Consider the following 25711-nt stretch of genomic DNA (forward strand, 5'->3'; position numbering starts at 1 on the left):
ACTACTACTACTACTACTACTACTACTACTACTACTACTACAACAACAACAACAACCACGCCCCTCCAGTCATCACTTTTGTTACTTCTTAAGTATAGTGCTATAATTTCATTGAGACAATGTGTAATGGCAATGGCAGTAACTTTACATGAAAAGATTTCTCCTGATAACATCACATCATTGAAATACTAAATTACTTGAAAGTATTGATGTTATTAACAAATAAGCTGCAACACAAACCTCTCTGATGCTATACGATCAGGACTTTTTCCCTGACGAAACAGACTGTACGTTACATTTGCAGTCTGTGAAATTTTTTCAATAAGATCTTGAGTTGTCACAATATCTTGAGGGACACCATGCTGTTGGCAAAATTTTGTTACCTTCAGAACAATAGCTGGACCAAATTTCTCTACTTTAGCTCCTGTGAAACCTTCCACTGAAAAGGAAAATCTGTTATTAAAATAAAATATAACAAGGCCTGGATCCTAAAACCACGGCAATTATCAGAGACACGCTAACTGGTACAAAATCAAAAGTAAAGTTCAGAGGAGAAATTTCAGAATCCATTGAAATAAAAACAGGCGTGAGGCAAGGTGATGGACTCTCTCCGTTGCTATTTAACTGTGTTCTAGAAAAAGTAATACAAGAGTGGCGCGAACGAAAATTGGAGTTCAAAATTGACCAACCAGTGAAATTAGGACGAACAAATATTCGAATAGACTGTTTGGCCTTGGTTATTCTAACGCAGGACATCCAAATTGCTCAGAAACAAATAGAAATCCTTAAAGAAACAGCAGAAAGAGTAGGTCTCCAAATCTCATTTGAAAAAACACAGTATATGACTAGCAACAAACTGGCACCCAAACTTTTGGAAACTAAGTATGGAAAAATCAAAAGAGTTTCGCAATTCAAATATTTAGGTGAAACAATCTCAGAGACTGGTCTAGAAAAAATTGGAAATGAAATTCGTTGTCAAAAGATGGAGACAGCTTTTAGACTTACAAAAGACATCTACAACAAAAAATGTCTCTCGAGGTACTCTAAATTGAGACATTACAACACGGTCATAAAACCAGAGTGCCTTTATGGGGCTGAAACGCTAATTTTAAACAGAAAAAAGGACATTCAAGAAATCCAAAAAAGAGAAAGAAAAGTAATCAGAAAAATTCTAGGTCCAAAATATACTGAAGAAGGAACATACAGGCTAAGAGCAAATAGTGAAATTCAACAATACACCAGCATATATTCAGATATGAAAAAACGCAGATTAAAATTTTATGGGCATATTAAAAGAATGGATGCTACCAGACTAACTAAACAAGTAGTGGAATTCTACGAAAATCGAAGTAAAGCTAAATTTGAGACAATAAAATGGATTGCTGCTATAAAAGAGGACATGAAAGAGGCAGATATAAAACAAGATGAAATTCAAGACAGAAAATTATTTAGGCAAAAAATCCATGACTGGGTAGTTGGTCAAGCTGAAAACCCAAAGAAAACTGGAACCACATGGTCTGATGAAAGGAAAAGAGCTCATTCCGAGAGAATGAAAACAATTTGGGCAGAGAGAAAGTCTAAAAGAAAATAACTGAATGCCCCGTGATTGTACTTCGCGTGGTCCAGTAGGGCCCAAACGTGAATAATAATAATAAAATATCTTCTCACAGATTCCTAACAGAAAAACAACTAAAATTCATTTACTCATTCATTCATTCATTCATTCACGGAAAGTCAAATAATTTCTGTGGCTAGTTATTTAGATGCCTGGATAATTTTACTATTTTGCATAGTTTCACTGAGAGATTTAAATACGAGGTATGTCCACAAAGTAAGTTCCTCTGGTTATATAAAACAAACATGTACAGATACAGGAAAATATTTATTGTACAAAAATCTACAACTGTTAAACTACTTTTCTACATAGCTTCCGAAATTTTGTAGACACTTGCCATAGCGTAGCACAAGTTTTTGTATGCCTTCTTCATAGACGATTGCTGCCTGTGTATTCAACCATGTGGTAACATGTTCTTTCAGCTCATCATCATCGTTGAAGTGTTGACCACCAAGGTCTGATTTTAGGTCTAAGAAAAGATGAAAGTTACTAGGAGCGAGGTCTGGGCTGTACGGAGGATGATTAAACGTGTCCCAGTGAATTTCAAATAAGAGTTGTTTGATCACATTCGCTATGTGAGGTTGGGCATTATCATGGAGAAAAACAAAACCTTTTGATTGTAATCCTTGGTGCTTGTTCTGTGCTGCATGGCGCAATTTCTTAATGGGCTCGCAGTAACCATGTGCATTGATTGTTTGGCCATGTGGTAAGAAATCAATCAGCAAAATGCCTTTTTTGTCCCAAAAACAGGTGCACATGACTTTTCGAGGTGTCAAGATTTGCTGAGGCTTAACCTTCATTGGGGATGAAGTGTGCCTACATTCCACTGATTGCAGTTTCATCCCTCGTGACTATCTGAGGAAGGAAACCATCGCCTCCTTCATTGTAGCGTGTCAAAGACTGAAGTGCATTGCCCATCCATTGTTTTTAATGTTGTTCAGTAAGAATTTTGGGTACCCAACGTGAGGAAAGTTTTCGAAATTTGAGTTTTTCAGTGATAATTTCATGAATTAGTGATCGTGAGATCTGCAGAACTTCCGTAGCAAGGGCACTAGGTGTAAACTTATGGTTGTCCTTAATCTTCTCTTCAATTGTGTGAACCAGTTCATCAGTAACCCCAGACGGGCGTCCACTTCATTCTTCACTGTGCACTTGATCATGTCTTTCACTGATCAGTCTGACCTGTCTTCTAACCATTGAATCACTCATTGCATTTTGTCTGTAAACCTTGCAGATTTGCCAATGAATTTCCTTTGGTTTAACTTTCTTTGCATTTAGAAAACGAATCGCAGATCTGATTTCACATGCAGCGACATTTTCAACTATGGCTGACATCATAAAGAAGCACTACAAAGCACACGTTGGCAGCAGCGATCTGAAAATGGCATACATGTCTTCTCCTTGAGTCAGAGTAACTGCTGCAAATGCCCAGAACTGTGATTGTAGCACTGCCATGGATAGAAAAAGAAACGGAACTTACTTTGTGGACGACCCCCATATTTACAGTGTGCACCACAAGAGCAACATGCATCGAATGAGAAAGTTTTGGTATTGCTAGCTTTTGATAACTTGAAGGGTGCTAAAAACATTATAAATAGTATTTAGCATTAGTACTACACACACACACACACACACACACACACACACACACACACACACACACACACACACACACCTTAAAGCAAGACACAGTCCTGCACTCTTTTCTGTGCCAACACAATAAAACAACTCACACTTTTTGATTGCTTACCCCGTGATAACTGAGCTGTAGAGCTAGGTCGGACTCTGGCAACATTGAGCAGCATCAGGTTACTTGCAATCATGTAAGGTGCACAACCATTTTCGTAAGCCAGATAATTTCGTAGTGACAGCAGCTCACGATGCAAAAGACCCTGTTCAAAACACAATAGTTACAATGATGAAATGAATTCAATGAAGGTGCAATGATATAGGTGGGAATATCAGTGACCGGCTTGAATACAGGATCAAATAGCTGACAGGTTAAGACAGCTGCTCAAAATAAGCAGAAAAATGGTGTTTGAGTCCCATTCTGGAAAAAGGTTTCAACTATATATTCATTACAATAAATGCATATAAACGATATTAAGGTGACATACAATTTAAAAAATTAACACAAACAAATGAAAATATTTAAAATAATTAATAACAACAATCGTTCAAGCATTCAAAATTAACATAAATATATAGATAAATAACATAATTTCCACTTCCCACATTTACACCAATAATCACTCTTGCCTGGATGAGCAATCAAACAATTTTTTTCAACAGAATAGCCTTGAAACACAATGAAATTGTATTTAAAAGTAAAAGATCATATACCAACAGATAACTGAAGAGCCACTTTGAGAATAAAATTTGAGTAAATAGTGCAAATCATATAAAAAGTAAGATGGCTGTAAGCATCTCGTCTGGTACAAGTTAGTGTCACATTACTAAAGGCGTACTAATAAGGAAAGAGGGAGTGGCTTTATGTGCAGGTCACTGATCTCAAGCAATACTAAAGTGACAGTTCATTGAATGCAGTATTTCTGTAATAGACTTTGAAACATAAACATAGTGTATTGCTGACCAAAAGTAACTGATGTCCAACTTTGATTTGATACCCACAGCAACATTCCAAACAAGAGTAGAAGCACGTAGCACAATAGTACTTCATTATTTCAAACTCCATTTGTCTTCCATCAATCAGAAGTGAGCCCTGTTGTAAACGGTTTTGCTGACCATGATGGTCAAATGGCAGCAATAAAGCATCTCCAGCAATCAGATTTAATTAAAAAGGGAAAATTACCCACAATGAATTTTCACTGTGTTGCAATGTGTGTGCTGATTTGAAACTTCTTTGTATATTAAAACTGTGTGTCAGACCAAGAACTGAACCTGAGACCACTGCCATTAGCAGGCAGGTGCTCTACTGACTGAGCTATCGAAGCATGACTCTCAGCTCAGCCTCACACCTTAACGTCTGCCAATACCTCTTCTGCTGCCCTTTAGATTTCACACATGTTCCCCCACATACTTTGTGGAACTAGCAATCCTGGATGAAATTATACTGTGGAGAAAAGGTTTAGCCACAGCCTAGGGGATTGTTCCCAGAATGAATTTTTACTCTGCAGTGAAGTGTTCCAGCATTATGATATACTTCACAGAAACTAGCTACAATTTTCTCACAAGTGCTGTGAGACAAAGTGGCCACTGAGTGCACTTAAACACTTTGGGAGGTCTTAACCACAATGTTATTATTTCAAAATGCCTTAAGCTTTTTAATTTACTTCATTATCAAAGGCTATGAAAAATACAGTGACAAAACTGTTATCAACATAAGTTCAAAACATGTTACTTTTCACCACGAACTCCTCTCCTGTGCCAAATCTTCACTTCATAGTAGCACTTGCAGCCTCTTCAATTTACTCTCAATCCATATACTGTACTCATTATACTGTTCATTCCATTCAGCAGATCCTGTAATTCTTCTTCACTTCCACTGAGGATAGCTATGTAATCAACGAATCACTCTTGAACCTCTCTTTTATTTCCAGCATTGCTTCTTTGATGTATAGGTTGAACAAAAGGGGTGAAAGACTACGTTCCTGTCCTACACCCTTTTTAATCCAAGCACTTTGTTCTGGATTTTACACTCTTATTGTTCCCTCTTGGCTCTTGTACATATTGTATATTACCTATCTTTCCCTAGAGTTTACTGCTATTTTTCTCGGGACTTTGGACATCTTGCACCATTTGACATCATTGAGCACTATTTTCTGGTCAACAAATCCTATGAACGTGTCTTGATTTTTCTCTATCCTTGTTTCCATTATCAACCACAACATCATAATTGCCTCTCCTGCACCTTTACCTTTCCTAAAGCCAAACTGATTATCACCTAACAGATCTTCAATGTTCTTTTCCATTCTCCTGTGTATTATTCTTGTCAGCAACATGGATGCATGAGCTGTCAAGTGCATGATTGTGAAATAATACTTGCACTTGTTGGCTCTTGTAATCTTCAGAATTGTGTGGATGATGTTTTTTTTGGAAAGTCAGATGGTATATTGCCAGACTCATACATTCTACACACCACTGTGAATAGTCATTTTGTAGCCACTTTCCCCAATGATTTTAGAAATTCTGATACAATGTTATTTATCCCTTCTGCCTTATTCAAACTTACATCTTCCAAACCTCTTTTAAATTCTGGTTCTAATACAGGATCCCCCATCTTTTCTATAGTGACTATTCTTTCCTTCTTCTATCATGTCATTCAGACAAATCTTTCCCCTCACAGAGGCTTCAATGTACTCTTTCCATGTATCTGCTCTCCCCTCTGCATTTAACATTGGAATTCCCATTGCATTCTTAATGTTACCACCACTGCTTTTATTTTCATCGAAATTTGTTTTGACTTCCCTATATGCCGAGTCAGTCCTTCCGACAATCATTTCTTTTTCCATTTCTTCACCTTTTCCATGCAGCCATTTTGTCTTTGCTTCCCTGCACTTCCTATTTATTTCATTTCTCAGTGACTTGTACTTCTGTATTCCTGAATTTCCTTTAACATTTTTGTATCACCTACTTTCATCGATCAATTGAAGTTTTTCTTCTGTTACCCACAGTTTCTTCAGAGTTACCTTCTTTGTACCTACATTTTTCTTTCCAAGTTCTGTAATTGCCCTTTTTAGAGATTTCAATTTCTCTTCAGCTGAACTGCCTACTGAACTATTCCTTTTTGCAGTATCTATAGTAGCCTCAGAAAGCTTTTAGTGTATCTCTTCGTTCCTTAGTACTTTTTTATCTCACTTCTTGGCGCATTCATTCTCCCTGACTAGTCTCTTAAACTTCAGCCTGCACTTCACCACTACAGTTGGAGTCATGAACAATGGTGGCGGAGTTTAGGCTTTTTCTGCACACCTACATCGCACATTCTCCGACAGCCAATGAGTGTTCAGAAGTGTTTTGAGCACTCTGCACTGAGTGGCGTAGCTAATGCGAGAATTACATTTTATCATAATGACTTGTTTGGAGAATTTTTGCTCCATTTGTTGTGAGCTGTCATCGCTCATGTTGGTGATAAGTGATACATCCCACATAAGGAAGTGAGAGACTTAATTTGCAGGATATACGCTTTCTTGAAGTGGAAGGCACATGCATGTGCATGTGCATACCGCAACTGTTGTTTGGAATCATCAACGCAATCCTCATCCATGCCTCAGCATGCACCAACTGCCATTGTTCGTGGATTCCACTACAGTAACTTGTGATCTGAGTGTATATTTGCTCCAAGGTACACCTCACAAACCAGTATTTGATTTTGGAATCTTTGCCAGACCATGATGTAATCTACCTGAAATCTTCCCATACATCCTGGCCTTTTCCAAGTATGACATCTCCTCTTGTGATTCTGGAACAGAGTATTTGCTATTACTCTCTAAAATTTATCGCAGAACTCAGTTACCCTATACTTTTCTCACCAGAAATCCTTGTCTTCTTTCCACTCCACTTCACTGACTGCCACTATATCTAGAGACTGAGTCTTAGCACTTCCCTTTTCAGATTTTCTTGCTTTCCTTACATGTTCAAACTTCTGACTTCCTCACCTTGACTTGTAGAACATTGTCCTTTCATTGATTATTCAATTTTTTCTCATGGTCACTTCCCCTTGGCAGTCCCCTCCCAGAGATCTGAATGGGAGACTAGCCTGGAAACTTTTGCCAATGGAGAGATCTTAACACTTCTTCAATTACAGGCCACATGTCCTGTGGAACCATGATATGGAAAATAATGTATGGGTTAAAGGTTGCCAAATACTTCATGCAATTATTACGAATGAATGGAAACTTGTCCAAATGGATACATGGTATCTAGTCAACATTGCTTAACAAGAGGCAAGTGAAAACTGCCTTCAAAGATCAAGAATGCTACAAGTAGAATAAACTGCTAGGTGGCACTTAGCACATGTTATAACAACTGTTTGTTAAAAAACAGTAAGTGATTTAACCAATTGTATCGCATAAATAATTGCATTTATGTCCTCTCCACTGGTGCAAATATTACCAAGCAGCAAGTCAACTGACATTCTGTAGCCATGAATGTGCACAAAATTTAGGCAATATGACGTCAGCACCACTTCTAACATGAGGAGCACGAGTGTCGCATGGCTTTTTGTGTCAGCCGTGGTTCCAGTCTCAATGTTGAGTTTGGCAGTAAATAGTGCTGCAAAGAGATTTTTATGAGGCTTATATCTGTGCAAAATATGAAAGACTTTAAATTTCATGCTTTGTGTTGAGATGTATTTTACATCAATCATCATTCACAAGTGACAGCTGTTCGGAGACAACAACACTATGGTGAATTGAAACAACATGCTTTTCAGTGCGTCGTGATGTGTTACCATGAACCAAAGGCTGTTTAAATTAATTTCTTGTGAACTAGCAGAGCTAACGAGAAACTAAACCAGATATTACTGAACAGTTTTCTCACAAATTTTCAATGATTACACAATGATTTAATGAATTTCAGTTTCTGATCTTCATGAAGTTAGGGAGCTTTGAGATTTTGAAATTAAATTTCCACCTGTGACGGTTGCTCAGTGCAGGAGTTTGCTGTGTTCTGATCTAAGGTGCTGCTAGCAACAAATAACAAGATGTCTATTTGCATAAATGGCCACTGCAAAACTGTGCAAAAGAGACAGCTGGACCACCCAGCTACTGAACATGCCATCCCAACATGATGTGCTTCATTTTAATGACTGCTTCACAGCCCATGCCATCTGGATTCTCCCTACCAACACCAGGTTTTCTGAATTGTGCAGCTGGGAACTCTCCTAACAATATATACTTTGTTCCCGTACTCCCTTTCTCAAAACTACCTATTCACTTCCCTGCCCCCACCCCCCACTCCAGTACTACAACACACGTCATCTGTCCCACATTTACAAGTCCTTTCCCCATCTCTGCTTATCTCCTCTTTACTCTCTCTTTCCCCCCTCCTGCACAACCTCTCAATGTTGCACCTAAAAACCTTACCTGCGTACTCTCCCAGGCAGTAATAGCAAAACTTTTCCCTCTCTGTCTCAAGCCTTCTCTTTACCCTCCCCTCCATACCCAATTGCTCCCCCATCAGATGCAGTCGCACTTGGGCTCTAGTGCCCTGACACAGTGGCGAGTGTGTGCGCATGTGCATGCGCACGTGTGTGTGTGTGTGTATGTGTGTGTGTGTTTTCTACTGTTAAAGTTTCAATATTTTAGAAGTCTTTTTCATTTTGCCTGTCTGAGACTCAATACTTCCACTATTTTGCATGTTGCCATCTGCCCTTTCCATATTGTCATTAATAAAATATTAAGTTTGTTTTTCAAGCATATGATATTTTGGTGTGTGATACTAATTTATTTATTCTCCCAGCATTTTAAATTTCAGTTATTTTCATCCCTTTTAGTGTACGATTTTCTCAGTTTACAAACCTTCCCCTTCCTATTAAGGTATAGGCCACACCATTCCATTTTTTTCTCCTGATAGCATCAACCTGGTCAGCTACAGCGTGAACTCTCTCTGAAGTCCTGCAAGCTCTCAGTTTCCTGATAGCTCATTGCCCAATTTTTTAAAGCTAAGTCTGCGGTTGACACCAAAGAGACATACATTTGTGAACATGGTTGTTGTTCCTGTCATGTCCAGGTCACTCCTGAAGCTGCACCTCACATTCCTGGCCAGATTGTTACCTGCTTCCCCAACTAACAGTACCCGATCTTTCTCTTTGAAATCCCTAGTTAATGTCTCAAAGTTCTTTATGAACTGGCAAAGGTTCATACTCAGTTTCACAATACTTGTGACGTGGAACCATGACCCCTTCTTTTCCTTCAACTGCTGCCCTACAGCCCTCGCATGACAGCTACTTAGCAGTAAGATTTTTATTTTCCTGTCTGATTTAATTTTCACCCTAACTGAAATCTTGTTCCTGCTGAACCCTGTTTTCATCTGCAGCTTGAAGAGACTCTTCCTCTCCTATCTCAGGTAACAGTTCATATTTATTATTCAATTTGAGCCCGAATGAGCTATGAATGCTAACCCCCGCCTTTGCCTATTTCCTGTTACCTTTTCACATGTTCCAGTTTATTTTCCCTCCATTAAAATTTTCAGCCTTAAGTTCTGCCCAAAGGGCACACATTCTAGCCTCTGCTACAGTGCCTTTTCTGTCTCTGCTACAAATGCTACATAACCATTGACATAGTATTCCATTTTCTATCCCACTGCATATAAAATCAGGATTTACAGGACACACAGAACACTCTGACTAATCTATGGTTGCATCCACATTTATCACCAATGACAGTAGAACAATTAGATGACACTAGTGGTACATAGTTACCAATGACAGTACAGCTGTTAGATGATACTAGCGGTACTTAAGTTACCCACACAGTTTCCACCAAAAAATGTGGATAGAATCTTCATAAGATTTTTTCAACCTTATTAACACAAGAATTTGCATCTGTACACAATATGTCACTGATATAGTTGTAATAGTATTCGTGCAATATTTAGAAACAGACACTAGAGTGATCCAGATATCTCACAGAGTAACACGTTACACTAATAGCTTAATCAAACAATGGAAAATCCAGGATGGAATATAATGATATTATGAAAAGGATAGCAACTATCCTTTTGAGAATATTGTTACATTAACAGCTTACACAACCATGTTTTCATGACGAAGTTTCACACTGCAGTGGAGAGTGTGCTGTTATGAACTTTCCTAATAAGAGTATATATTTACAATTGAATAGGGTTGAAGGCTCGCAATCTCCATTTGGAACGGTATTTAATTACCATCCATTCATCCACCCCTTCCTCCCTACCACTGCAAGGTCTCCCTGTTTCACTGTTCCTGCAAATACAGTTCACATATCATCCAATGAAATGTAACATAAAGGGTATAAACAAGCACTTACTATTGTTTCTTGCTCCAAGTCATTCTGAGTAACATTTGGCAGCTGGCTGCTTCCTTCAACTGTTTGGTCTTCAGTATCATGCCAACCAGCTGATGACCTGTGAACATAATTGAATCATGCTAATGAGCATTACAAGCTGATATCATGTTTTGTGACCGTATACAATATGTGGTTCACACTTCTGCAAATACATCTGTAAATGTCAATAATATATTTATGTTGCTGCTCAAATCATTTATGCCTTTTCTGCAAATACTTGCCTGGACAAAAGTTCTTGTCAGTGGTTTAAAGTATACTGAATTATTTAAGCTGTCAAAAAATTTGTACTGACAAATAAAATCTGTATTATATGTAACCGACTCAGTAACAAGTAAATATCTTAATTCTGGGTCAAAAACTTTCTTCTTTAGGATTAAGGAGGAAAAAATCAGGTAGAAATGACTGCAGCGTGGCGGCACAGTTGATGAAAAAAATTCTATTCTGATATCACAGATCAAAAAGTAAATAGTACATGAGAACAGAACAAAAAAATGGTGCAACAGGTAATGTAATTTTCCTTTTGGAACAGTTTTAGATAAAGCAACCATACCTAGAAAAGAAATTAATGTCAAGCCAAGATTAGTAGGACTTTCATGTAGAAGAAAAAAGGCAAGAAGAAAGGGGAGGGGGAGGAATGATGTAAGAAAGTAAGTTACTGAGTAAATAAACAGAACATCAAATCCAACAACTGATCTAAAAATCAATCTATCAGTTTTAGAAAACTTTTTTTCACTTATTTAACTAATACAAGCTCTCCTGAAATTTGTGTTACACAATACCTAAGTGACAGTCGGTAATGAGGTCATTAGAGATGAGGCACAATGTAGGTTTGTGGATTGATAGGGAAGGAAGTTTGCTGTGTCCTTTTAATCAAACCATCTCATCAATGACCCCAAGTCATTTATGGAAATCCTTGAAAACCTAAATGTAAATCGACAGACAGGTAATGATGAATGAGCAGTACTTCATTTTGTAATGTTAGTAGTTAAATGCTGCTAGTCTCCACTCCCCTCCCCCAACACATGTACATATTCCATTGTATTACTCACACCAATGCCCCAAACCCCAAACCAAGGACATGTAGGTGCAACCGTAATGGAGGAGTATCTGTTGAGAGGCCAGACAAACGTGTAGTTCCTGAAGAGGGGCAACTGCCTTTTCAATAGCAGCAGAGGCAACCGTCTGGATGATTGATCTGGGGTTGCAGTATTAATCAACATGGTCTTGCCTGTGCTGATACTGCAAATGGTTGGAAGCAACTACAGCCATTATTTCTTCTAAGGGCATGCAACTCTACTGTGTGGTTAAATGATTATGGCATCCTCTTGGGTGAAATATTTCAGAAGTAAAATAGCCCCCTTTCAGATCTCCAGGTGGGGACTACTCAGGAAGACATTTCCATCAGAAAAAAAAAAAAAAAACTGGCACTCTATGTGTAGGAATGTGAATGCAGATCCTATAATTGAGCAGGTAGGTTAGAAAATTTAAGAAGAGGAATGGATACATTGAAGTTTGATATAGCGGGAATTAGTGAAGTTCAGTGACAGAAGGAACAGGACTTCTGGTCAGGTCAATAAAAGGTTGTAAATACAAAATTTAAGAGTGGTAATGAAGGATCAGGTTTAATAATGAATAAAAAATTAGAAATGTGGGTAAGCTACAATGGACAGCACAGTGAACACATTATCATAGCCAAGATACATACCAAGCTCGCACTAGTACAAGTTTATATGCCAATTAGCAGATATTGAAGAAATGTATTATGAGATAAAAGAAATTATTCAGATAGTTAAGAGACAGAAAAATTTAATTGTGATGAGGGACTGGAAATCCACAGTAGGAAAAGGAAGAGATAAGGAAGCAGTAGGTGAATATGGACTGGGTGAAAGAAATTAAAGAGGAAGCTGTTTGCTAGAATTTTGCACAGAGCATAATTTAATCAACACTAACAAATGGTTTAAGAAACATGGAAGAAGATGTGGAAGAGACCTGGAGACAATGGAAGGTTCCCAATTGATTATATAATGGTTATACAGAAATTTCAGAACCAATTTTTAAATAGAACACATTTTCAGGGGCCAATGTGGACTCTGACCACAATTTATTGGTTATGAACTGTAAATTAAAACTAAAGAAACTGCAAAAAGGTACAACATTAAGGAGATGCGACCTGGATAAGCTGAAAGAACCAGAGTTGTTCAGAGTTTCAGTGGGTGCATTAGGCAACAATTGACTAGAACAGGGGAAAGGAAGTGAAAGATGAATGGGTAGCCTTGAAAGATGAAATAGCAAAGGCTGCAGAGGATCAAACAGGTAAAAAGAAAAGGCCAAGTAGAAATCCTTGGATTTGTTACTGATAGGTTCAAACAATATGCAAGTATTACAGAGATGGCTTGGGAACCTAAATGGGACTCCCTGGAAGGAAGGCAAGGGTCTTTTAGAGGAACTCTTTTGAGCAAACCGGCATCTGAAGCTGACTGCAAAATGATTTTAATGACGCCAACATACATTTTGTGAAAGATTAGAGAAATTAGAGCTCTTACAGAGGCATATAGACTTGTTTTTTCCTCACTCTACTTGCAAATGGAACAGGAAAGGAAGTGACAAGTAGTGGTACAGGGTACCTGACACCACACATTGTACGTTGCTTGCAGTGAATGTATGGTATGTATCTATGTATGTATGAATGTAGATGTATACGTGCAATATGACTGAGGAGGAATGACTAGAAGGTAAATTTAAGGATTGTGAAGCATGTTTCACTAGGAGAAAAACAGATACTGCCTACTGGAAAATTAAAGAGGCCTTTGGAGAAAAGAGAAGCAGCTGTACGAGTATCAAGAGCTCATATGGAAAACCAGTACTAAGCAAAGAAGGGAAAGCTGAGAGGAAGGAGTATAAAGAGGTTCTATACAGGGTAGATGAACTTTAAGAATTTGACAGAGCACTGAAAGACCTAAGCCGAAGCAAGGCCCCTCGAGTAGACAACATTTCATCAGGACTACTGATAGCCATTACAAAACTATTACACCTGGTGTGCAAAATGTACGAGATAAGTGAAATACATTCACACTTCAGGAAGAATGTAATAACTCCAAATAAATAAATAAATAAATAAATAAATAAAAAACAGGTGTCTGTAGGTGTGAATATTACCAAATTATCAGTTTAATAACTCATGGTTGAAAAATACTGACACAAACTATTTACAGAGGAATGGAAAAACTGGTAGAAGCTGACCTTGGAGATGATGAGTTTGGATTCTGGAGAAATGTAGGAACACAAGGCAAAAATGACCATATGAGTTCTCTTAAACGATAGGTTAAGGAAAGGCAAACCTATGTTTATAACTTTTCTGGACAGAGAGAAAGTTTTTGACAATATCAACTGGAACACAATCTTTGAAATTCTGAATATAGCAGGAGCAAAATACAGAGAGTGAAAGGTTATATACAGCTTGTTCAGAAACAGACAGGAGTTATAAGAGTCAAGGGCATGAAAGGAAAGCAGCAGTTGTGAAAGGAGTAAGACAAGGTTGTAGCTTACCATTGATGGTATTCAATCTGTACATCAAGCAAGAAGAAAAGGAAGCCAAAGAATAATCCAGAGATGGAATTAAAAAGTAGTAGTAGATTTAAGAATGAGATTTTCACTCTACAGCAGAGTGTGTGCTGGTATGAAACTTCCCGGCAGATTAAAACTGTGTGCCGGACCGACACTCGAACTCAGGACCTTTGCCTTTCACGGGCATTTGTTCTACCATCTGAGCTACCCAAGCACAACTCACGCTCTGTCCTCACAGCTTTACTTCCACCAGTACCTCATCTCCTACCTTCCAAACTTCACAGAAGCTCTCCTGCGAACCTTGCAAAACTAGCACTCCTGGAAGAAAGGATATTGCGGAGACATGGCTTAGCTACAGCCTGGGGAATGTTTCCAGAATGAGATTTCTCACTCTGCAGTGGAGTGTGCACTGTTATGAAACTTCCTGGCAGATTAAAACTGTGTGCCTGACTGAGACTCGAACTCGGGACCTTTGATTTTCGTAGACAAGTGCTCTACCATCTGAGCTACCAAAGCACGACTCCCGCCCCATCCTGACAGCTTTACTTCCACCAGTACCTCGTCTCCTACCTTCCAAACTTCATCGTCAATGAAGATGAATGCCTCGCCAATATACTGTCGATATGGTTGCACTATTTGTCTGAGGATGGCATTCGTGTATCGTACAGCCGTTACGGAGCCTTCCATAGTCACCAGTGGCATATGTCAGCCCCACATAATGCCACTCCAAAACAGAAGGGAACCTCCACCTTGCTGTCTAAGGCATGCAGCCTGACCGGGCTGCCTCCAAACACGTCTCCGATGGTTGTCTGGTTGAAGGCATATGTGACACTCATCGGTGAAGAGAATGTGATGCCAATCCCGAGTGGTCCATTCAGCATATTGTTGGGCCCATCTGTACCGTACTGCATGGTGTCATGGTTGCAAAGATGGACCTCGCCTTGGACATCAGGAGTGAAGTTGCGCGTCATGCAGCCTACTGCATGCAGTTTGAGTCTTAACACAATGTCCTGTGGCTGCACAGAAAGCATTATTCAACATGGTGGCATTGCTGTCAGGGTTCCTCCAAGCCATAATCCATAGGTAGCGGTGATCCATTGCAGTAGTAGACCTTGGGTGGCCTGAGTGAGGCATGTCATTGACAGTTCCTGTCTCTCTGTATCTCCTCCATGTCCGAACAACATCACTTTGGTTCACTCTGAGATGCCTGGACACTTCCCTTGCTGAGAGCCCTTCCTGGCACAAAGCAATAACAGGGATGCGAGCGAACCGCGGTATTGACTGTCTAGGCATGGTTGAACTACAGACAACACGAGCCGTGTACCTCCTTCCTGGTGGAATGACCGGAACTGATTGGCTGTTGGACCCTCTCCATCTAATAAGTGCTGCTCATGCATAACTGTTTACATCTTTGAGTGAGTTTAGTGACATCTCTGAACATTCAAAGGGACTGTGTCTGTGATACAATATCCACAGTCAATATCTATCTTCAGGAGTTGTGGGAACCAGGGTGATGCAAAACTTTTTTTGATGTGTGTAGGATGTAGCCAAATTAAATCAGGTGATTCTGAGCGAATTAGATTAGGAAATGTGACACTAAACATAGTGGAAGAGCTTGTTATTTGGGTAACAAAATATCTGATGAGAGCTGAAGTAGAGAAGATATAAAATGTGGACTTCAAGAAATTTGTCTGGAGTGTAGCCGCACGTATGGAAGTGAGACATGGATGATAAATAGTTTAGACAAACAGTGAATAGAAGCTTTTTAATTGGGGTGTTTCAGAAAAATGCTGAAAATTAGTAAGGTAGGTCGCATAACTAATGAGGTGGTGAGACAAGAAATTTGAGGCACAACTTGACGAAAAGAAGGGATAGGTTAATAAGTCTCACTCTGAGATGCTGCTGTTGTAATTTAGCATTGGATGGAAGTTATGGGGGAGGGGGCAAAAATCATAGCTGGGGTCCAAGAGATGAGTACGGTAAGCAGAAGTTTTCGGACTGAAGACCACAATAACAGTATCACATTAGTGAAATGAAATGTGCGTGTGGCGAGGGCCTCTCGACAGGTAGACCAGTCACCTGGTGCAAGGCTTAACAGACTTCCAAGTCTGATGGTTACTGTTTAACAGTACCTAAGTGTCATTCATGATACTGTAACTGCTTTTTCTAAATTATATTTATTTCGTCAATAGTTTTCTTAAGAAATTTTAATTTGAAAATTTTTGCTCTATTTGCTTTTTGTTATGCATTGATTTGGCAGATTACAATTAACAGGCATAGAAAATTGATAAAATTAACTACTTATGGCTGCATCTTAGAGGAAATGTCCATAACTGAAGTGCATTGATAAACAAAGACAATTTACAAATGCTGATTTGGGCATCAGAACAAAGACACAAAAATTATTTCAATACTTCAGAATTAAATCTACTGGCAGTATGGCTTCACATGTAAACAATAATTATTATGTTACAATTATGATGGAAATGATTAAATTCAACTTACAGAACTATCTGTGGTTTCTTCTTCATTAACGCAAGAATTTCTTGGGATGCTGTTAATCGTAGTGTTGTAGCATCAGGAGCCGCAGCAAACCTGGGGGGCAAAAATATGCTCACTGAGCCACACAAATAAATTTCTGCATGAGATTTTGTATTACAATACATCAGTAAATTAAGTATTCATCTGACTCTGTGTCCAGAAGAGCGGATACGTGCAGCCATTGAAATATCAGTCACATGTGACAGACAACACTTTCCTTATTTGCCTCCCCCCCCTTCCTATCTCATTATCCAGTTAACAGATACACTGTGCAATATGATTCTGTAAAGTTCTGAGGGCAATACAAACAATGGAAGGAGTAAAGATAACAATTTACCATATAGTTAAGCCACTGGGCCTCTCCGGGGGACACCACCTTGACGAAGAACTGTCCTTGCAGGTGGAGAGGCTTGTGTATCTGCGTGAAGCTGAGGTCTATGCCGAAGGTAGAGGACCTACTGCCGGAAAGGCTTCAGCCGAATGATCAGAGTAAGTGTGTCCCACAACTTCCCATCTTCCTTATCCACTCCTAGTCCTTACCCAATTTCCTTTCGCAACCCAAGGTGTGATGCGATCCATGCCGAAGGGTACATGGCATGTAGGAAGATGTGTTGCAAATGGAGCCTCAGGGATATTGGGCAACCTCACTGAGTAAATAGCCTTACATCGCGCGGGGTATTCGTGGTGTGGACTGTGTAGATCCCCGAATCTCGTGGGACCAATATGGACATGACTAAAGAAAATAAATTAAAACAAGCTGAGGGGCAAACTGAGACCTCAGACACCCAAACATCGGGGTCAGGACCGATGGAAGGCATTCCCACTACTGAATCAGGGTCTAGACCTAAGCCAGAAGTGGGAAATGTAACTGAGAAGTTGGACCAGATCAAGATTAAAGCCTTGTCTGGGGCCCAGAGGAGGAAACTATTCAGGGAAAAGAGAAAAAGGGAAGGGAAAGAATGGCTTCCTAAAGACAAGTGGAGGGAATTAAAGGGGCTTGAACCTAAGAAAAAACTGTCTCATGTTGAAGGGGATTCGCAGACCCCTACAATGTTGAAGACAGGCAGCAAGAGGAAAAGAGAGGAATCTAAGACTCCCTCCTCCCTGGATAAGCGAGCCCAGAAAAAAAAAACGAGGCAAGAAATAGGGAAACAGACCTATAGTACTGCAGTCTCGGTTTTTAAGATAGCAGTAATCCAGGAAGGCTATCCACTGGTAGCCATCACCTCGCAGCAGGAGGAACTTGTACAGATGGTCCTCTCTGAAAAGATTGGGGGGGGGGGGGGGATGGATGCTAGTCCAGGGCCCAACTTCAGGGAGGGTTTATCTAGATCGTGGTGCTCTCATTTTTGTCGGTGAGGGAGTGCACATGGCGGAATGGTTTAAAGACAAGGTGCCCATGATATCCCCGTGGGAAGATGCGTAGCTGCTGGTCAAGATGGCAGCAGAGCTCCTTAAGACTGCAAAGGTATCAATATGGGTACCATAGATCCTTAAGGATGTCTCTCCTAAGACTCTGTTCGAGAAAATAGGGGTCCAGAACCCAAAAGTCTCAACAGAAGACTGGAGAGTGATCAACCAGAAGGTTATACCAGAGGGACAAAGCCTGGTCGTTGAGGTCGGAGAGAAGATCCTGAAGGTGATGCGAGAGCAAGACGTGAAATTGACTTTAGGGTTTTTGCAGGTCACCGTCAGGGTTATCAAAGACCTCAAAGGCAATGATGGCAGCAAGACTGAGACTGGAGGTGCTGCAGATTAATCTGCAGCACAGTAAAGGGGCCTCTGCTGCTGCCTGGGGAGGCAGGAAGTGGACGTGGCCCTGATACAAGAACCCTTCTTATATAAAGGAGGCGTATCGGACCTCGGTTGCACTGGAGGTAAGCTGATTTATGCTAGAAATCTAAGAAACTCCAGAATATGCATCTATGTAAGAAATGGAATTTCTTTCATGCCAATGATGGATGCTTCAGGGTCCTAGTGACCATTAGAATGCAGCAATGCAAGGAAGGTATCACGAGGGAAATTGTTTTGGCCTCAGCATACCTTCCTTACAAAGACAACTCTCCTCCTCCTTTGGAGGTGAGGAGACTGGTAGAAGCTTGCTATTGGCAAGGTCACCAACTGTTGGTGGGATGTGATGCGAATGCCCACAACGTAGTGTGTGGTAGCTAGGATACCAACAGTAGAGTTGAGTACCTTCTTGAATTTCTTTTCGCTAACAACTTGGAGGTCCTGAATAGGACAATGAACCTACATTCAGGGATAGCAGAAGGGCAGATATAATTGACATAACCTTTGGTTCCATGATGAAGGGCTGCTATGTCAAACAATGGCTTGTGGCTTTAGAGCCATCCTCATCAGACAACATGAACATTAAATTCAAGGTTGAAATTGGAAGACATCCCATGACCTATAGGAATTTCAGGAAAACAGACTGGGTGACATATAGGAGGGACCTTGACTTAGGATTATCGGAAATTAAAACCTCGATAAGGAATCCAGTAGAGTTTGAGGAAGTAGCAGAGGCTGTTACCTCTACCATAGTGACCTCGCATCAGGTAACTGCACAATCACCAATAAGGGCACAAATAGGAGTGTGCCTTGGTGGAATAACAACTTGGAAACGCAAAGAAAACAGGTATGAAGACTGTTTAACTGTGTGAGACGTAAAGGACAAAATATCGTGAGGCCCTTGTCAACTACAACCTTGCAATCAGACAAGCAAGGGAGGCATCCTAGAAGGTGTTCTGTGAGGAAGTGGACAGCATGGCTGCTCAAGCCAGACTTCACAGAATCCTCTCTAGAGTACCAGCCAATCCAGGAGGTACATTGATGAAGGAGGATGGAGAATATACAAAGACAGCAGATGAGACTTTCCTCAATATGCTCTGCCAGACAACACAGACCAGAATGTGATTCCAGAGGGACAATGGTTCTCAGGTACTCGAAGAGAGGCCTGGGAATTGGCCAAGGAGTGTGTGGACTTCAATAAAATCCAACGGGCAGTGGGAACGTTCCAACCATTCAAGTCACCTGGCCCAGGTGGAATCTTTCCAGCTCTCCTGCAACAGGCAGGAGAGTATCTCATAAGAGTCCTAAGCAGGTTATTCAGGGTTAGCCTAGCAGTAGGAATCATTCCCAATGCTTGGAGGGCGGTGAGGTTGTCTTCATTCCAAAGCCAGGGAGAATTGATCATACCAAGGTCAAGGATATGAGATCAATCAGTCTGTCCTCCTCCATTCTCAAAACACTGGAAAAACTGGTTAATGTATATATTTGGGAGAGGAGGCTAATTAGGGCCCCTCTACATTCAAACCAACATGCACATCAACCAGGTAAATCATGTGAGACAGCTCTCCATCAACTCGTTGGGAGAGTGGAGAAAGCACTTCACTTCCAAGAAATAGCCCTCTGCATCTTCCTGGATATCAAGGGGGGCCTTCAGTAATAAGACCCTCAATTCCATGGTAAGGTTCATGACCCAGGGACCACTATATGTAGGTGGACCACGGCAATGCTTAGTGGAAGGAAGGTAGAGGCTACCATGATGAATGAAAAGATGGCACTAGAGGTTGCCCACAGGGAGGAGTTCTGTCCCCTTTACTGTGGAATCTAGTGGTGAACGAACTCCTTGAGGAATTAAATTCCATACAATGCTTCTGCCCAAGGATACGCAGATGACCTTGCCATAGTAACACTTGGCAAATTTATTGACACAGTTAGAAATATGGCACAAGGAGGATTGGACATTGTGCAAGACTAGTGCATTAAACAAGATCTAAGGGTTAATCCTAAGAAGACTGTTGTGGTGCCATTCACGAAGAGGCATATCCAATGCTCAAGTTGGAATCTAAAGCTCTTTGATGAAACTCAACCTCTGAAGGGGATAGTGAAATGTCTAGGGGTAGCCTTAGATGAGAAACTAACATGAACCCCTCACATTAAGAACATCTGCTCCAATGCGAAAAGTACTCCAGTGAGAACCAGAAGGGCTTGTGGTAAAAACTGGGGCCTAAGCCACTGAGGTATGCACTGGATATACACCACACTGGCTAGACCTAGGGTTTCCTAGGGGCAGTAGTGTGGTGGAAGAAGGTAGAACAGTAGGTTGTAGCTAAGGAGCTTACTAAGGTGCAGAGACTGGCCTGCTTAGCCATAACAGGCAGAATTAGCAGCACACCAGCTGCTGGGATGGAAGCCATGCTGGACATGCCTCCACTACAACTTCAGATCAAGATGGAGGCAGCAGCTGGGGCATACAGAGTTAAAACTGGTAAAAACTGGATGTCATCAGGATATTCAGAAACACACACTAAAATAGTGAGTGAGGTAAATATAGGAATGGCTGGGGAAATGCCGGCCGACTATATAACAACTCCAAACTGCTTCAACAACCCTTACAATATAGTACTTGGAAGCTGGGAGCAGTGGTAAAATACAGTTCAACATCGTGCCGGGGACATTGTTTGGTTCACCAATGGGTCAAAATCAGACCAAGGCGTTGGGGCAAGGGGTGTACAGGGTTCAGCCAAGATGGAGGGCATTATCTCTTTAGGAAAACTGGCCTCAGTATTCCAAGCTGAAATTACTGCAATCAGGGCATGTGTGGAGGAGAATATGCGTAGATGCTACTAGGACCATAGCATCTACATCTATTCAAACAGCCAGGCAGCCCTGAAATCACTGGCAGCTCCTGCAATGAGATCTAAGATTATTGTAGAATGCCACAGGGCTCTGGTGGAGCTAGGGGGAGGCAAAAGGGTAAACCTAGTGTGGGTCCCTGGCCACTCAGGGATCTGTGGCAATGAACAAGCCGACAGATTGTCCAGGATGGGGGCAACGACTCCATTTATTGGACCAGAACCTGTCCTGACAATCACCAAGGCTATGATCACACTAGAACTATGGAACTCGCTTAGGAAACAGCACGCAGAATATTGGACCCAGGTCCATAAACAAAAACATGGTAAGGTAATGATGTCCAAGCCATGTTTTGGCTTCAAATGGCTCTGAGCACTATGGGACTCAACTGCTGAGGTCATTAGTCCCCTAGAACTTAGAACTAGTTAAACCTAACTAACCTAAGGACATCACAAACAACCATGCCCGAGGCAGGATTTGAACCTGCGACCGTAGCGGTCTTGCGGTTCCAGACTGCAGCGCCTTTAACCGCAAGGCCACTTCGGCCGGCAAGCCATGCTTTAAAAGAAGCTCTATAATCTTGGGATTGAACAGAAGAGAGATCAAACTCATGACTGGACTGATGATCGGCCATGGGAATTTCAAAAAACACCTACACACAATGAGTTTAACAGAAGAGGACCCTAAATGTAGGATCCGTGATGGGGGCGAAGAAACTGCATCACACCTAATCTTCGAATGCATGGCATTGGAGAGTAAAAGATAGAGAATCTTCTGGACAATTAGACATGAAGATATTGTGTCTAGCAAAAAACTGGTAGAGGGACTCTTTGCACTATTTAAGGGCATTGGTTGGCTTTACTAGACATACAGGGAGCAATACTGCACAATAAACTCGGTTTTGGAGTGGGCAGTGAAGGGTTAGACCTAAGCTGTTTTAGCTTCCTTGTCAAAATCAAAAAATCAAATTAAATCAAATGGCACTGGGCTACACACACTTACATATACAGTTCCTCCATTTTGATAGCTGCCATAACTTCAAGTCTCTGTTACAGAGTCCGATCATTCATGGATAGTGCATCTGCCGTGATGAACAATCCTCAGCCCAATACGTTGAAGGCTTTATTACTGCCTTCACTGACAGGCACTACCCACCAAACCGAATCTGCAAACATCTCCAATGCTGTAACCATACCTGCCCCCAATTCTCCAACAATTCATCACTGAATAGCACTATGGAGTAGAACAACTTAAGAACATCCTTAACCAGGAAGAGGACTACTTATCATAATCAGCGCATGTCCTGCGCCCTGGGAAACTGAGAACACACAGGGAATTATTTTGTTTGGAGACTCTGGGAATTTTTGCATTTTTCTCAAAAAATCTGGAACAAGCATGGACCAAATTTGCTTTTGGGCAGAGGCATTTGGTTACCTACCACTTGGTTTGATGCAGCACTGTGCTTATTGTTCACTCCTGATCAGTGTTGTGTGGACTCCCAGTGTCAGTGTTTTGGCATTCTACATCCAGTCTCTTCCCTCAGTCCAAAACAATGGGGGATGTTATTTGCATGCTGAGAAAGTCAAGCGTGACATCTTTAGGATGTGTACACACTGTACTGAAGGTGGTAGAAGGTGTGTTCAAAATGCTAAACTGCACTCGTCATTTTAGCAGATCAATTAAAGGTGCATCTGATTATATCTTGCCGGCCGCGGTGGTCTCGCGGTTCTAGGCGCGCAGTCCGGAACCGCGCGACTGCTACGGTCGCAGGTTCGAATCCTGCCTCGGGCATGGATGTGTGTGATGTCCTTAGGTTAGTTAGGTTTAAGTAGTTCTAAGTTCTAGGGGACTGATGACCACAGCTGTTAAGTCCCATAGTGCTCAGAGCCATTTGAACCATTTTTGATTATATCTTAAAAGAGTATATTCATTGCAATTTTTAAAAAGCTATTGCTCTCTCTTCTTTATCTGACTGTGAGGACCTGCCAACTTTACAAAAAGGAACAGGGAATATGGGTTGTGAATGGTAATTTAGCAACTTTAGATATTATGTCATCATGGATCAGTCAGTTATGTTGGAGCCACAGAGCAAGAGGGACATGCAGAAAGAGTAATTGTGTCTGGCTCAGTGGGACTTAAGCACATGGAGTGTGCTGTAAGCAACTGTGATACATAGTAACACTAATGGATCAACATTTCAGAACATACTCTTTGTTTTGGATATCAATCAGATGAGAGAACTAAAGTTTACAAAATTCAATTAAGCATCCAACAATTTTAACTGCAAACATGGCCAATACAAGGAGCTGCAAAACAAAATGATGAATATTCACATAAGTAGTTTGGAGTTTAAAAAAATAATGGAGCACAAAAAGAAAAAAACATTTTATTTTCATAATTAATAGTTCATATCATTTTATATTCATTCAATGTTGAAAATAATGTGCTCAAGATGGCATCAATTATCAGCAACACACTTCTGGAGATGGTCTCTAAAGTTCTGAACAGCTCGTTTACACACAGTGCTGAGGTATGGCATTCACTTCATCAATAATCCACTTTCTTAGCTCTGGTAGGATGTGAATGTGATGTTTAAACAACTTTCCCTTCAGATATAACCAAAGAAATAAGTCACAAATTCTCAAATCTGGTGACCTTGCAAGCCACACCACATCATCCCTCAAAGAAACCAGAAATACTAGTAACATTTCTCTCCAAACATTAATTTAATTTCAATCTATATGAGCTGCAGCCCCACCTTGGAGAAGTGCAAAGACTGTGGGTTTGTTGGTGGAAAAGAGGGCTGTGTAGTGCTGGAGCAGGAACAGGGAAGGGGATAGGTGGGTAAGGACAATGACTAACAAAGGTTGAGGCCATGAGGGATATACGAACATAGAATACTTTGTAGGGAGAGTTCCTATCTGCACTAGTCAGAAAAGTTGGTGTTGGTGGGAAGAATCCAGATGGCACAGACTGTCAACCACACATTGAAATGAAGACTGTCGTGATAGGCAGCATGCTCAGCAACTGGGTGGTCCAGCTGTTTCTTGGCAACAGTTTGTAGGTGGCCATTCATGCTGACAGACAGCCTGTTGGTCGTCATGCCTACGTAGAATGCAGAACAGTGGTTGCAGCTTAGCTTGTAGATCACATGGAACAGGCAATGCCTGTCACTGAAATGGAGTAGGTGGTAGTGGGAGGATGATGTATGGGACAAGTCTGGCATCTAGGTCTATTACAGGGATGTGAGCCATGAGGCAAAGGGTTGGGAGCAGGGGTTGTGTTGAGATAGGCAAGGATATTGTGTAGGTTCTTTGGGCGATGGAATACCACTGTGGGAGAGGTGGAAAGGATAGTGGGTAGGACAGTCCTCATTTCAGGATACAAGGAGAGGTCGAAACCCTGGAGGTGAATGTGAATCAGTTACTCCAGTTGTGGGTGATACTGAGTCAGGATGGGATTGCTCCTCTGCAGCCAGATGGTGGGGCTTTGGGAGGTGGTGGGTAACTGCATTATGTCTCCATATGGTACAGCTTGTGCCATCTGTATTATCTTTCCAGTCACCCACCATCTTTTAAAGTTTCATCATCCAGCCAAACAGGACCATTCCCCTACTCTGTTCCTGTTCCAGCACTACACAGCGCTCTTTTCCACCAACAAACCCACAGTCTTTGTACTTCTCTCCTTTTCCGCTGTCCCCCCTCCCCTCCCCTGCCCCCCCCCCCCCTTGCCATCCATCTAACATCCTGATTGCACTTAGTTGCCCTGATCTCTTCCCACCTTATCCCTGCAGTATTTTATACTGTCCCCTACCCTGCTATCCCTCCCCTCCCCACTCCAGCCTCCTCCTTACCCCCCACCATTCAGTTGCTTCTCCCATCATGCATTGCTGTTCACAGTCTGGCCTTGCCTAGCAGAGACTATGGTCAGTGTGTGTGTGTGTGTGTGTGTGTGTGTGTGTGTGTGTGTGTGTGTGTGTGTGTGTGTGTGGTGGGGGGTATATTTCGATTTCTATGAAGGCCTATTTGGCCGAAAGCTTTGTTTGACAGTCTTTTTTATGCCTACCTGTGACTCAACATCTCCACTATACCGTAACAACTATCCTTTTCATTATATTGTTATTATTCCAGCCTGGATTTTCCATTATTGTTTGAAATTGAATATGAACTTATTATGCAGGCCCTTGCACCATACAGTACAATTTATATTATCTATGATGAGAAGTGGAAGTGACTGAAGCATTTCAGTAAAAAATGTGAAATCAGAATTGAAGAAACACATTCTGTCCTATATTAACATACTGGGTTCAAAGCAATAGTTGTATATGTCGGGCAACCTAGGACAT

General features: G+C 41.0%; 1 protein-coding gene across 3 annotated transcripts in view; it reads right to left on the reverse strand.

The window, feature by feature from the left end:
* The window catches only part of LOC126253215 (Werner syndrome ATP-dependent helicase-like), a 215509-nt gene that overhangs the window by 19843 nt on the left and 169955 nt on the right, over positions 1-25711 (reverse strand). For all 3 annotated transcript variants that reach the window (XM_049954396.1, XM_049954397.1, XM_049954398.1), the window contains 4 exons: positions 16690-16779; positions 10582-10678; positions 3366-3507; positions 241-439 (listed from right to left, as the gene is read on the reverse strand). In XM_049954396.1, coding sequence (XP_049810353.1) covers positions 241-439; positions 3366-3507; positions 10582-10678; positions 16690-16779 — 528 coding nt within the window. The remainder of the gene's footprint in view (positions 1-240; positions 440-3365; positions 3508-10581; positions 10679-16689; positions 16780-25711) is intronic.

Source organism: Schistocerca nitens, chromosome 4 (genome assembly GCF_023898315.1).
Source record: "Schistocerca nitens isolate TAMUIC-IGC-003100 chromosome 4, iqSchNite1.1, whole genome shotgun sequence".
NCBI classification, from domain to species: Eukaryota; Metazoa; Arthropoda; class Insecta; order Orthoptera; family Acrididae; genus Schistocerca; species Schistocerca nitens.